This window comes from Pteropus medius, unplaced genomic scaffold (genome assembly GCF_902729225.1).
Source record: "Pteropus medius unplaced genomic scaffold, Ma_sr-lr_union100, whole genome shotgun sequence".
Taxonomy (NCBI): domain Eukaryota; kingdom Metazoa; phylum Chordata; class Mammalia; order Chiroptera; family Pteropodidae; genus Pteropus; species Pteropus medius.
This window is the reverse complement of record NW_024354500.1, coordinates 7,627,075-7,641,400: the sequence shown is the minus strand read 5'-3', so window position 1 is coordinate 7,641,400 and position 14,326 is coordinate 7,627,075. Positions and strand designations below refer to the sequence as shown.

At 39.1% G+C, this 14,326-nt stretch overlaps 1 protein-coding gene across 1 annotated transcript in view; it reads right to left on the bottom strand.

The window, feature by feature from the left end:
* The window catches only part of MDN1 (midasin AAA ATPase 1), a 141,784-nt gene that overhangs the window by 1,877 nt on the left and 125,581 nt on the right, over positions 1-14,326 (bottom strand). Inside the window, 13 exon segments of the mRNA XM_039853068.1 lie at positions 242-384; positions 1,387-1,450; positions 2,356-2,470; positions 2,558-2,631; positions 3,849-4,023; positions 4,654-4,769; positions 5,933-6,022; positions 7,076-7,233; positions 8,286-8,456; positions 9,629-9,842; positions 10,577-10,678; positions 11,763-11,930; positions 12,184-12,512. Coding sequence (XP_039709002.1) covers positions 242-384; positions 1,387-1,450; positions 2,356-2,470; positions 2,558-2,631; positions 3,849-4,023; positions 4,654-4,769; positions 5,933-6,022; positions 7,076-7,233; positions 8,286-8,456; positions 9,629-9,842; positions 10,577-10,678; positions 11,763-11,930; positions 12,184-12,512 — 1,919 coding nt within the window.

The following is a 14,326-nucleotide window of genomic DNA, read 5'->3' as shown; positions in this document are numbered from 1 at the left end:
AGTAACTGGGAAGGGCTTGACTACATTTCCACGTGAACAGGACCCATTGCTAAGAGTTGGCATAGTGCCCCCCTCACTGGATTATTGCGAGGTTAAATGAGAACATACTTATAAACTGCCTAAAACAATGCCTGACAGAACAGAGTTTTGAGTATGATGGTGTGACCCAGGCCATATTTCAGACAGAACAGACTGAATGGCATCCTTGCTTTATCCTCAGAAAAGTGGCTTTGTCACTCACCCGTGAACTGGGATTATCCAACACAACAAAAATGACAAAGATCTTAGCATTCTGAGCAGCCTGAACTGCTGCCAGGACTCTGTCTTTGCCCTCAAGGAAAAGGCCGCGTCCGTCAGAGACCACCAGGAGGAGTTGTGCAGTGTCTATAGTAGGACATACAGCAGGAGAGGGAGGAAACAGAATGGAAATCCATTTTTAACAAATCACGACTACTTAAAGACAAATTAACATAGGCTTTCTCTGTACTATTAACATCAAAGAGATATGAAACCAATGAACTCTGGGCACAAAAGAGGCCTCTAATTAGATCTCTTACTTCGGATGCCAGTGTCAGGGACAAGGCTGCACACACACCTGCACAAAGCTGCTGTCAACAAAACAGTTTCCCAGTAGTGTTTCAGGGAATGTTGAATTTAGATCAGCTTCACTGTAGAGCAACATATAAGAGAACTAAAATACACATTTATGGCTATAAAATATTAAAATGCAGTAGAGTAGAAGTACCCAAATTTCGTATACCTGATTTCTGTTTTTCCTTGAAATTGACTTAAAAAATAGAAGGGACCAGTAAAATAAATGAATTAAATTTTTTTTTTTTAAGTTATATAACGTTTCCAGCAAAAGATTACAGCTGTTGAGGGCTATCTTTTCTCTGTCAAGGAAGGTTAGCAAGTGTTGAGAGTCATGAAAGACTTGTTTCAGACAGGTTTGTCCATGATACACTCAGGATTGAGATTTTTGTGAAAGAGCTAAAGAACAGGTGTTTCAAGCCTGAAATCAATCACGGCTAGATTAGTTGGTTTCTGCATTATGTCCTCGTCTGCTTTCCTGTGTTAATACTCTTCATACTTAATTCCACATACTTTGCTCCTTCCTTTCACAATACTAAACTCAATATCAGATACGCATATCATAGTTCATTACAAACTAGTGTCTAATTCCTTGATTAAAAGCCTCAAGAGTATGGTTTCAATAAATTTTGAATGAATAAAAAATTCCATGAATACCTCTCCATCTCCTGTTTATGTCTTTTCATGTAAAGCATACACTTGAAAAGATGCGATGGGTACAGTGAGATGAAGCAGTAAATTGCGAATACAGACAACAGAAATTCATTTTATTGAAGGCAGAAGAATGTAGCTCACCTGGACTGACGTTTTGCGAGAGCTGCTGGGTGGCTGCAAACATGTTGGCTACAGACTCTAGAAACTAAATAGACAAAACCTATTTAAATTCTCTTTCCACTATCAGCTTGAAGCTACTTCTGACACCTAAGTGGTTATCTATAGGCAATCAAACTGTCCTTTCAAGTGGGTCCTGTAGTAAAGGACCCACTGTTTGGCATTTATCTTTGGGTACTGGCATTGTCAAACAGATATGTGTCTCAGGCATATACCCCACTAGTTTTCTATAAGACACCCCCAAGGAAAAGAAATACTTTCCCTGGGGGGATAATAAGTAATTCGCCCCAAACAGCTATCATTTTTTAAAGAAAACTCAGCAAAAAAAAAAAAAAAGCAAGAAAATAAATGTCCAGTGTGACATAAAGAGGCTAAATGAGGGCAGGAATCAGGACATCAGAATTATCCCATGCTATATTTTGAATTTATGTCATCCTGAGCAAGTCGCTGGCTCAACCACCATGGACGTGACACACATAAGAAATAAACCATTACTGTAAGCCACGGATGTAGGGTCATGTTAGCCTAAACTAGTGACAGCTGACTGATGCAGCAGACGAGACCTGGCTTTATTTTAAATCATTTCTTCTCTAGGCTAAATGGGGGACAGAAACTGGTCTTGACCCACCTGATAAGGGTACTGGGAGATGGTTTACTTTTCAAAATGTTTCCAGCCTCAAAAAAATAGCCAAAATATCAATGATACAAAGTCAAAAATGATCTTTGAGAGACTGAGAAAAAGAGGTTACACCATGTTTAACAATGAGTGCCACGGAGGTTTCTTTTCCAGTGGTACACAGGCTGGGGTTTAGGACTAATCTTTATTGTAAATTATACCTGCCCTAATACCATATTGGGGAGGAGGCAGTTCTAAAAATTATGTCTCCTAAACCAGAAGAACAACTATGCAGAATACATTTGATGTCAGCGTACCTGAGCAATCTTGGTTTTCTTTTGTTGGAATTTGCAGAGCCGCAGAATCTGGGACCCTGAGTAATCACTGAACTGTTCGTGGAATGGGTGTAACAGTTTTACAGATTCTCCAAAACTTGAGGGAGAAAAACCAAATACAATGAGGGTTATTTGTCACGTAAACAAAATTGGTTTTCCTAATGGAATTAAAAGGCACCCTTACCTGCACACTGCAATCTGACCCACTTCCAGAAGGGTTAGAGCATTTCCAATCACAGCCAAAGATTCAAATGCAAGCTGTGAAACAAAGTTAAGGGTTGAAAGAATCAGAATATCCTCTAGCGCAGTGCCTTTCAACTTTTTCTATACCAAGATTCCCACAGAAAATGTTTTTGTATGACCCAATACCACCAATACAGCTATTCACAACCAACCCAGAGGCTTTGGTGGCTTTAGTTAGGTCCTGGCTAATACCACAAATGCTGAAACTGAGAATCCATTACACTGGAAGGAAAAGTCTGCTCTAGACATCATCCACTGAAAGTGATCTGGAGAGATTAGGTCCACAAATTTTTAATTCTAAAAGTCGTTTTTTGACTACCTAAAAAGTAATCTCTTATGAGTAAAGATTTTACAAACTAATTTAATCTATGCATAAATTACAGCATAGTTTTAAATTTTGAATTCAGTTAAAAAGATGATACTTATAGCAACTAACATCTACTAAAAACATCAAGTGCTAGATATTAAACCAAGAGCTCTACATCCATTTTGTTTCATCTTCATAGCAACTCTGAGTTTGAAGCAGATATTGCTATAATCCTCATTTTTCAGATTGACACTTAAACAAATTGCCCAAATTCATGTAATAGTAACATGGTGGTGGGGAACTGGTATTTGAACCCAGGTTCAGAGATTACACTTTTTCCAGCAGAGCATATGTATAGATTTTAGGTTGCTCACTGGCTCATGCTGGATAATGGCATCACTGCAAAAATCAACATATACTTCAGCATCCATAATATTACTTACGGTATCATAAGTAATTCTATCCAGGCTCCTAAGTCTTGTTAATACTGACTGATAGAACACTAATTCTGCATAATTTAAGACTTAAAGAAACGTGTAGTGAATATATTTTTTTTTAAAAAGATTCAGATTATGTTGTGCATGGTCTAAAGAATAGTTTAATAGTACATCAAATTTTGTGGAAAATACACATTGTTAAGATTTACTTATTCTGCAGCTAGACAATAGCATAGCAAGGCTAAGAAACAAAACAATATAAAAGACCTATAACAATATGGAACCAAAATACTTGAGGCATCTTGAAATTGCCCCTTTGAAGTCTTTAAATTTTAAAGACTTCTCAAACATGGTATTCATGTTCTCAGAACAGATGAATTGGTATTGCAAAGTGTTTTTTGCCAGATCGCAATTAAAACATTTGGTGGCCCATGGAACATGGTTAGGTGTTTATTTCTCATCAAACTGCCACTACTTCTCTTCCGTACCTGTTTGGTGTGGTTGTCTACCATGCTAGAAGAGTCATCAATAGCCAAACAAATCTGATACTGGCGTTTACTGGGCTTGGTCCTCCGAAGCCAAATCTTGTCTTTTCGAAACTGACTAGCAATGTACGGGATGACCTTCCGCAGGTTCAGTCGCTTCCCAGTCCGATAGTCTCCTCTATCAAATTTACCCAAAGGGGCAAAGGTTAGTCAATTGCTCATTCCTTAAGAATTTCTTCAAAGAAATATCTTATTAATATCTTATTACCGATTATACCAAAGAATGAGTAACCTGGCACAATGAAGCGTTACTGCAATTAAGGTTTAAGAGCCAGGCTCATCTTGATCAGAAGCCAGAAGAGCTGGTTATGTATGTGGCAACAATAATTAGGTTAAAAAAACTGAGACATTTAAAAAAATTACAAAACAAGATGTTTGCATTGAATATTAAGTCTTGGCTTCTCTTTCTGTTCTAAAGCTATGATTTTGGATACAACTTTATCCAAAAGGTCTACATAACATGTGGCAAGTGAGTAAAACAAAGTGTAGCAAGGTGAGCAACATGCATACACAAAGGCTCAGCCAATTACCCCATCAGATATAAATGAAACTCTTCATATCAAACTTCACAGAAACCTGTGGTAGAGATAACATGATAGCAGGATACTGAACACCATATTGGTGCCTGTGCAGTAGAAACAGTAATCTAGAAGCCAACCTATAAGCAGTTAGGTGCTGAACTCAACGGAAAAGGTGACACTGCCATCTTTTCAGGGCACTGTAAATGCGTCAAATGAAGAAGACTTACTTCAGTTTGGCTGCCTGGGTAGGCTCTAATATGAGACGAAGTTGTTCACACAACTGTTGTGAAAGAGGTGCAGTTAAGACCAGGTAACTCTGCCACATCTCAGCGGCAGCCTTCTCCTGTGACAACAAAAACCACATGTAAGTTACCCTTACAATGTCAGAGTCGACCAAAGTCATTACAGCAAGACGAAGGCTTGAAGCTAAGTAGCAGAAAGTGACTTGCATAAACTTTCTCAACAGAAGCACTTTAAAGCATCTCTTAGCAAGCTGCAATCTAATTCACTTGATTAAAAATGTCTCTCCTTCCACCAAAACCACAATCCACAGTTCCAATTGAGAATTAAAGCAGTAAAATTTAGAATTCATGGGGGTGGCTCCATAGTGTAGTGCTTAGCACGTCTGCTTTACACACAGAAGGTCCTGGGTTCGTGCCCCAGGTGGAGCCACGGACCATACCACAAGTGCGCCAGGCCCCAGGTGTGCGCCACAAGCACGTGAGAGGAGATGCCCCACCTTCAGAGATCCAGTTCTGAAGGGGAGATGGCAACATCCGTAGGTCAAGGGTGGAAGTGGGGGAGTGGAGGGAATTAAAGAGGGGAAAAAATTAGAATTCATGACCAAATCAATGCCTTATTCACATCTCCTACAGAGAGTATAACCTGAACCCTTCATGTGAAGAGGGAGCTGTGAATGGGTAATTCTGGTGCCAGCAGATCCAGCCACTTAATCATGGGCTCTCAGGGTCATGTTTCAAAAGCAAAAGTGACAAGTGCAAATCTCCTAAGTAACACACTCAGCAATGTGCTTATTCCTGGGCACAAAGCTCCATGATTTTTTGCCAACTTTGATGGAGCAGTCAATACACATATTGGTGGGGATCATGATTACAGATATAAAACTAAAATATGTATATGTCGAGTAAATTTAAGATGCAAAGTCATTAAGAATGAAACTTCTGGTCAATCTACATTTCCACATATGCCGGCTGGCAATGTTCCAGGTGTCCTATTCTGAGGATGACACAGTATCATTTTGACCTATTTTTCTTAGACTAAAGGAAGTTAAAGAATTAAACAATTTTTTTTGTTGTTGTTTTAATTAAGCTACAGGTCTAGTGGCAAAGCAAGCAAAAAGCAATGGATAGACTTAGGATTCAGGATTGTACTTATATTCTCCATAGACTCAGTCTCTTTTACAAAGGTTACTGGAGCTAAGAACCTATTAAGTTTGCTATATCTGAACAAAAGCCAAGATATTTTATGAAAAGACCAGTGACTTACTTCTTCTGGGTTTCCAGATTCGTGTGGCTGCCATGTTTCCAGCTGTCTCTCCAGCTCCTGTCTTAGCTCACTGACATCTTTTAAAAAGGGCTAAGAAGAAAAGAACCATAGATGAGAGGCAGCCCAGGTTGGAAATGCTAACACTATCACTGGCTGCCTTCTTTCCTGTAGTATAAACTTCAAGTACATACCCCTGATATGTGAAACAAGCAAACTTAATGGCACATAAACCATTCTTCTGCTTCCCATTAGGAGAGACAAAATACATAAAGGGAATTTTAACATTTATAAGTCCATCACAGCAAAACAAAACCAAATTCCCATGATATCAATGATGAAAATATTCTTTGATTAATCCATATGCCATTAAGACAAATGATTGGGAAAAATGACCCAGTTCATCAGCTCTTCCTAAATGCAGGCATTAAGTCAAAAACTTTTTAAAAACTTTCTGAATAGTCATTTCTTTAAGAAAATTTTAATTACAGTTGACATACAATATTAGTTTTAGGTGTACAACATAGTGATTCCTATGTAGGCATTTACATAACCTACAAAGTGATCACCTTGATAAATATAGCACCCATCTGATGTCATACACAGTCATTACAATATCATTGACTATATTCCCTATGCTGTACTTCACATCCCCATGACTATTTTGTAACTACTAATTTGTACATCTTAATCTCCTCCTCTTTTTCACCGCCCCACCAAATCTGGCAACCATCAAAATGTTCTCTTTACGAGTTTTTCTATTTTGTTTGTTTGTTTATTGTTTTTTAGATTCCACATTCTTGCTACTTAACATAAACTGTTGACTGTCCTCTAGTCTCCTCACACAAGGATGGTGGATGTAAGAGGAAATTTGAGAGCTGGAGGCCCAAGAACCAGACCCGCCATCATGGCAGGTGAGGATAACGACCACCACTGTGACCCTGGGATTAACCATCAGAACAGAACAGTGCTTTATCTGCTTAAAGAGCACCTGTCCTATCAACAGTATTCCTAAATATTTTAATAAGCATATGATACCCCAAACAACCAGATGTTCCATAAAGTTCTTAAGACAAAGATTTAAAAGCAACCGATAATTACATTTTGTCGATTTATTAAAGCAGTAACTAATGAAAGTTTTAGTACCTGGAAAACCGTGTCCACAAGGAACTGATGGGCCGTATGAATGGTTGAATCTTGGCTTCTCTCTAGTTTCTCATTCTCAGTCTCCTTGTGGGATTTGTCTGTCCTGGGGTCCTGGTCATCCTCTGTTTTAACAGTCTGGGTCTCCATCTCATCAAAAGCTATTTTTATACAAAGACATAATTTTACTTACCATAATATTAACATAAAGACTGAGCCTTCATGGTTGCTTTTCGATACTAAGAACTACTAAAACTTCATTCATTCACTGCCCAATATATTCTTTCTCTTTGAGACAGTCATTGCCAATTTTTATTCCCCTAACTTCTCCTCCTCTCCACCCTGATGTTGAAGGTGGCTGTTCTGGGGAGGTGAGAATAGGGGAGACTATAGTTATGCTGGCAAACCTTGTAGAACTATGTGATTCTTTAAACTATGTGCAGGTACAACTTTAATAAAAATAAAAATTAAAATCAAAGTTCTACTTTATAAATAAAGGAACTGAGGCAAAGAAAAGGTGAATAATTTGCATCAACCTGTGAAGTGAGTAAGAGGTAAAGTCTAGGTTTCAATCTAGAGAAGTCTAATCACAGAGCTGTGCCTTTCCTCTGTCATGTAATGGCTAGTCAGTCAATAGTTCTAACACAAGGAAAGGACAGGAAGGGAGCCAAAGAAAAAAACTTTTGAATTTGGCAAGTTCTTCTGAATTTGCATTTATTCTATTGCTGATAGTTTTTTTAAAACTGCTGATATTTTTAACATTGAATACATTTTTTAAAATGAAATGGAACTGTATGTAAGGAGACTTGTTACTTTCTCACATGCATTTTCCTCATTCTATTTCTTTAAATATTTTACTGCATTTTATGTTAATATTACATATGTTCATATAAATGAAAACATTATTTCTCTAATAATCGAGAATATATTTTCTTGTCACAACTGGAGTAAGTGATCTATTTTAAAAAGACTAATGGGATTTTGTCTGAAACTCAAGTTTCAGAGGTCTCCTTGAAAAACAGTGTCCTGCAACACCACTCCTCTGCCTTTCCACTCCCCAAGAAAATATAGTGAAATTATTATAAGCAAATGAATGTCTAAGCCATAGGTTAGGACACGGAAGTAACAGACCAGACTAGACTTACGGTTCGAAAGAAGAGACTTCTCTAAGCCGGACAGCTCAGAAGGGATCTGTTCCCCCTGTAGGACTCACCAGAGCTTGCCATGGCCCCTGACTTGACCTCCTCTGGCTTCAGCTGCTCCGTATCTACTGCTTTGAGCTCCTCCTGATCATCCATGTCCATTAAGGCATCCTCTATCTCCTCCTCCTCCTGATCTTTGCTGGAGTCTTTTGCAGACTGTTGCTGCTCCATGCTGGCTACATCTACCAACAAAGTACACACACATGTAGAAAGCCTAGGTCTTTGCAGAACAAAGTAATCATAAGTGGGTGTGGCCTCTGTCATTTCTAGCTTCCAAGATTCTACTAATGCTGGTTCTGCCATTGATTGGCTATGTGGCTTGGACAAAGTGCTTGACTTGTCTGTGCCCAAGATGTCCTACTGACCTACTGATGTAGCTGCCTATTCTTTACCCTCGATAGGAGCTACAAGGATATAGTGTAAACTACACATGGGACCACAGAAGTAGGATGTTTAGCTGGGTTTTTACTGCTATGACCAGAGGCTAAACCAGAACAAACAGACTGGGCACATGATTCAGAGCAGCTAATGGAATTATCTCCCATTACTAAGTTATGGGTGGAGAAACGGCAGTGATTAAGAATACAACATGGGGCATAGAAAGATCAATGTGAGAATCCCAGCATTCTGATCTTGAACAAGTTCATAAACTTCTTTGGCCTCACTGTGCTCATCTATAAAATGGAAATGATCTAGCTCATGAGATTACTATAGAAATTCCATGACCATGCAGTAAAGGCTCGGAATAGTGTTTGGCACAAAGTAGAAGCTCAAAGCATGGTAGCTATTATTGTTACTGCTTTAATTTTCTAATGAGTAGGCACAGAAGAGCGATCATTTTTGTACTATCCTCATAGGTAAATATTATCAACACTATTTTACATATTAGAAATGAAACAGTGAAAAGTCACCAAGAACCAGAAGAGGAGACTGATGTTAAGATTTTTTTCCTCCCCTTTTCACTTACAGAGAAAACATATTTTTCGAGTTCACAGCTCTTGCCCTTGCAGGGAGCAACCTCAAAGTGACTGACTATGAAGAAATGTCCAGTACTCAAAAACCCTGAGATCAGCACTGGGTTTGGATATGGCCAATGGTTACCAAGGATATTTAACAGGCTTACAGTAGACCCAGAAACTCTGAACATTTGCACTTGGCTACAGGTATCTTTAAACTCTTTAAACCAAAAATAAGTTATATCTGTGCACAGATATTAGAGAGAAAATAGTTTTAAAAAGCCATTCCCCTCCTTCTAAAAAAGAATTTGTAATAACACCTGGCAGACACATAGTCATACAGCATAAGCTATCTCAGAAAGTTCAGTGAGCAAAGGACAAGCCTTCCCTGTACCTACCGTAGGTCTGTGCATCGTAAGGGTCATCCCCTTCTCTAATGTGTTCAAACGCATCTGCATCCTCTGCCTGGGGCTGGGGCTGGGGCTGGGGCTGGGAGAGCCCCTGCTCAGTGCGGCTGTCTGTATCCACAGTCCTCAGCCTTTTATGCACATGCTCATTGTGATCACCCACGGAGCGTTCATTGTCGGCCTGTCCAGGTTTCCTCTTAAAACTCTGTGGGAAATACAAGGAAATAATTCAGAGCCTTGTCTGTAATAGCAAAAAGACCAAAAATAACCTTAATGTCCATCCATAGAGAGCTAGTTAAGAAAATCAAGTACATGAAAATGGAATTCAATGCAGCTGTTAAAAAGAAGAAGCAGATCTTGATATACATATATGCGACATTCCCTGATATACTTTTATATCTGAATAAAGGTAAGGAAGAAACAGACACACGTTATATATGCAGAAAAGATCTCTGAAAGAATACAAAACTGGTAGCGCTAATTTGCTCTGGGAAGGGTCCCTGGGTGGCTTGAGGACAGGGATAGCATGGAAGCTTTTTAGGGGATTAGTTTTTATAAACCAATTTTGTACCACGTGCATAAATTACACCCCATTTAAAAAAACTCTTATTTTTAAAACACAGAAGACTATGGACAGTGGAAAGGGTAATACTGGTTGGTGCTGGGCAGCAGCGCACAGCACCAGGTTCTCAGGCTGCATAATTGAAACAGGGTGTGTGTGTCCATGTCCTTGCATAGTGAAGAAGCCCCAGTGACAGGGTTCCACTTGGAAAGCCCCACGGTCCTGGTTTGCTCGGCAGGGCTGCCATCATGTCTAGCAGAACAGGGACGGCAAATGCAGGGAAGGAGGCTTTTCTTTTTCTTTTTTTTTTAAATCACTATGTTTACAGCATCTTTTGCTACATGCAGCCTTCACTTTAGTTGAAGAGTCATAGAGACCTGTGTGTTTTTCCTGGTCTGTTTCTGGGAAGCCAACCGAGCGATGAAGTTGGATTCATGGCCTTCTGCCTGGTTTGCATCCGCAGATCCACTCCCGTGTTCCTATAAAATCCAAGCCATAAAATAATAAGGGTGGAGGAAGCTACCAAGCACCTGGTTACTGCGCTGCATTGTGTATGACTTCTCTCACCATTATTCTCATGTCAGAGTCAAATAATCACACCTGCCTGCCTGCTCTGGAACTCACCCATGACTAAAGCCTGGCCTGTGGGCAGAAACAGGAGCATCTAGACCTGGATCTGTTACCCTCTTGGGTGACTTTGCTTTGCAAGGCCGATTAGTTCTTTGTTTACAGGAGCGTAATGGCTTATTCTGAAGGCAGAACAGACCTCAATTATAAACCAGGCTTCATCAGCAACCAACTGTGTGCCCGAGATTTCCAATTAACTTTACTGAGGGTTATTTAACAAAAATATAAGATGGAGAAAACAGTAAGAACAATAATATCAGCTATCTTATAGAGCTACTGAGAAGACTTGCTGAAGTAATAAGAAGGACTTGCTGAAGTAATGAGAATGCTTAGCATCTAATGGGTGTTCAATAAATGGGGTGGAGCTGTTATTACCAGTGAGAAAACTGGTGCTTAGAGAGACTTAAGAAGCTAGCAGAGTAACCATAGTAACAGCGAGCCCTCTGATTTTGTGCTCTTTCCATAGCATGCCAGAAGCCTTTAACTGTAGCCATATATATAACACAACACTTTACATCAAGGAATAAAGAAATGCCTTGCTTTCTAAATTAAAATGTTTAGAAGACTGGTGAACAGCAAGGAAAAGGGAAGCACTATTAGAGGCACATTACTGCATCAAGTCTGAATTCTACCTTTCTTTCCTTGGTAGTATTCTAAAAAATAAAATGAACCTGATTCTCCCATGAAAAACTACCAGTCTAATAACTTTTTTCATTAAGCATATCACTTAAATACAGTGTATAGCAAATATTCTGGGGTTTCTTCTGGCATATAAAATAGGTCTATGATCATTTTCTCAAAGAACAAGAGATGATCTTTTAGATGTCAACAACAAATAAACATCACACATAAACCAACCACTGCTAAATAAAACACAGGGTCACAGAGGGAGACCCTCCTAAAAGGCAGCTGGCCGAGGTAACAGGGAACTCTCACCTCCTTCCCCTGCTCCTTCTCGGGTGCAGCCCCAGCCAGCTCCACAGCCTGCGTGCTCTGCACGTTCTCCACCCCGGTCTGCCCACAAGAGTCATGCTCCTTCCTCTCTGTAGCCTCTGGCACCTCCTCTTCTGTGTCAGAGTTCTCCCCTTCTTCTTTTTCTTCCTTCTTCGGGAAAATCAAACACAGCATTAAATGCTCTGGGGAAAGAACATGAGGTAGGGAACCCCTGCATTAAGCAGACAACCCACTCCTCACCAAGGGGAGTCTGCAGGGAGGGGATCAGCCAGTGAGGGTCTTAAACAGAAAATGAAAGCTGCTTGACAGCGCCACCTGGTGGTGAAGTACTCTAAAAGATTCTAGAGGGACTAATAATTTCTCATTATTTCTAATATAAGACAAACCAGACATCTCACAATACCTGAGGCTGAAGACCCTGGTCAACAGAGACACTATTCTCTGCACTTTCCTCACTGGCTTCTGCATTGTTGTCCTTGTCCTCCAGAGACTGTTGCTCCTCCTCTGAGCTTTCTTCAGGATGTTCAGCTGTGTCTTTGTTTTGGTCATCAGTTCCTGTGTCCATCTCTTTCTCCTCCTCCACTTTGTCATCTTCACCGGGGCCTTCCTCAGGCTCATTTTGAGCCTGACCTTCATTCTGATCAGGCTCAGTCTCTTCATCTATTTCCTCAGCTTCGTGACCCATTTCTTCAGTGTCCAGTGGTTTTTCTTTAATTTCCAAAGGATTCTCTTCTGGGTAGATATAATAAAAAGAAGGAACAAAGAATTTTTTAAAAATGTATTTAAGATGGGATGTACTTAAGTGTTTTGTTTTTTTATTTTTCTCAAACCAGGAGTTGGCAAACTATGGCTGGCCCTCAAGCCTAATCTGGCATCTACAAGTTCCTGTAAATCAAGTTTTATTGGAACACAGCAACATCCATTCACTTACTTTGGTGTTTACCCCGACCATTCTGTACTGCCTATGGCTTCTTTCACACTACAATAGCAGAGCTGAGTATGTGAAACCTCTATCGTAGCTTATGGCCTACAAAGCCTAATTTATTACCTGCCCGTTTATAGAAAACCTTTGCCTACCTCTGCTCTAAGCCACATTTACATATCAAAATTGATTGGGTGGTGGGATTCTTTAAATAAGTAATCCACTAAAAAATCCCAAAAGCCACCGCAATAGGAACATTTTAGACCACAGATACTGGAAATGACAATCTAATTTTCAATTATCATTGGAAATAATTGATGGACATCATTCTCTATCATACATAGAAAGCACAACACATACTCAAATGGAAACAATCCTATTTGAAAAAGTTTTATTAAAAAAATTTTTTATACTTTGGACACTACAGAAGTCACTTACTTTGTTAGCAAATACTTCTTTAAAATAACCACTCCTTAGTTTATATATATAAAAGCTTTAAATGAGCCTGATGTTTTTCTAGGGCAATGGCTTATTACACTTTCAGTGTATTTTCATTTTCTTAATTTTCTTACGTTTGCTTGCTTGTTAAAGTTGAAGTCAGATTCCAAAATTATAAGTTAATGAAATAGCCTCGGAAGCAACAACTTACACTATATTATAAAGTAAACTAGGGACTCAGAGCAAAGAATTTTCTGAGCATCAGGAAAGCCTATATCAATTCCTTGACCAAATGGTTGTACTTATGTAGCAAGCTCACAATTTTATTTTTATTAACCAAATACTTTAAACATGGGAAATGCATTTTAAATTTATGAGAACATATACTCAACCTTCCAGATTTAATGGATGTTAACATTTTGCCACACTTGTATAAAACTTCTGTCTCTTGTTTGTAAGAAATAAATGGTTCTGAATACAACTATCTGGATTCTGAAGGCTTTTGCCCTTCCTATTTCCTTAGATGTCATCAAAACCTGAAGTTGTGTATTTTTCCTTTCCATATTCTCGTACATTTGATATATTAATAAATAATATATGGTATTGTTTCTAGTATGAAATTTGTATATAAATGATACTTATTCTTTCACTAATTACTATTTTTGTTCTGATATGGCATTAAAAAAAATTTTTTAATAGCTTTACTAAATATGTAACTGATTCATTAAAAGGTAGAGTGAGGCTAGCTCACATCTGTCTGGTTACCCACCTTGATAGAAGCCCACTATTACAGAAACGCCTCCTCCACAATGCTTCCAGCTAATACCAGATGATACTCTTAGGGAATCACCTGGGTTGAAGAATGAGTGACAAAGGCACTAGATAACTGTCATGTGCCTTGTGACCGATTTCTCTTGGGATCATTCAATTTCATTCCCTATTATAATGACTTCATATTTCAGGCTAAACACAACATAAGCATAACAATCAATAACTGAAGTAATCATTCCCCTAAAAAAGCTGTAACTGGGCTCTGTGAGAAGCCTGGGTATACCCAGACTGCACAGTGTTTACCTCAACCCATGAGATGGGGCACATAGTGATGGCTGTGGGGAGATGGAGCTATGTGCGATGAAGCACTCCCCAGCAGAATTAAACGCAGAACTACAAATGACAGTAGTGAGAG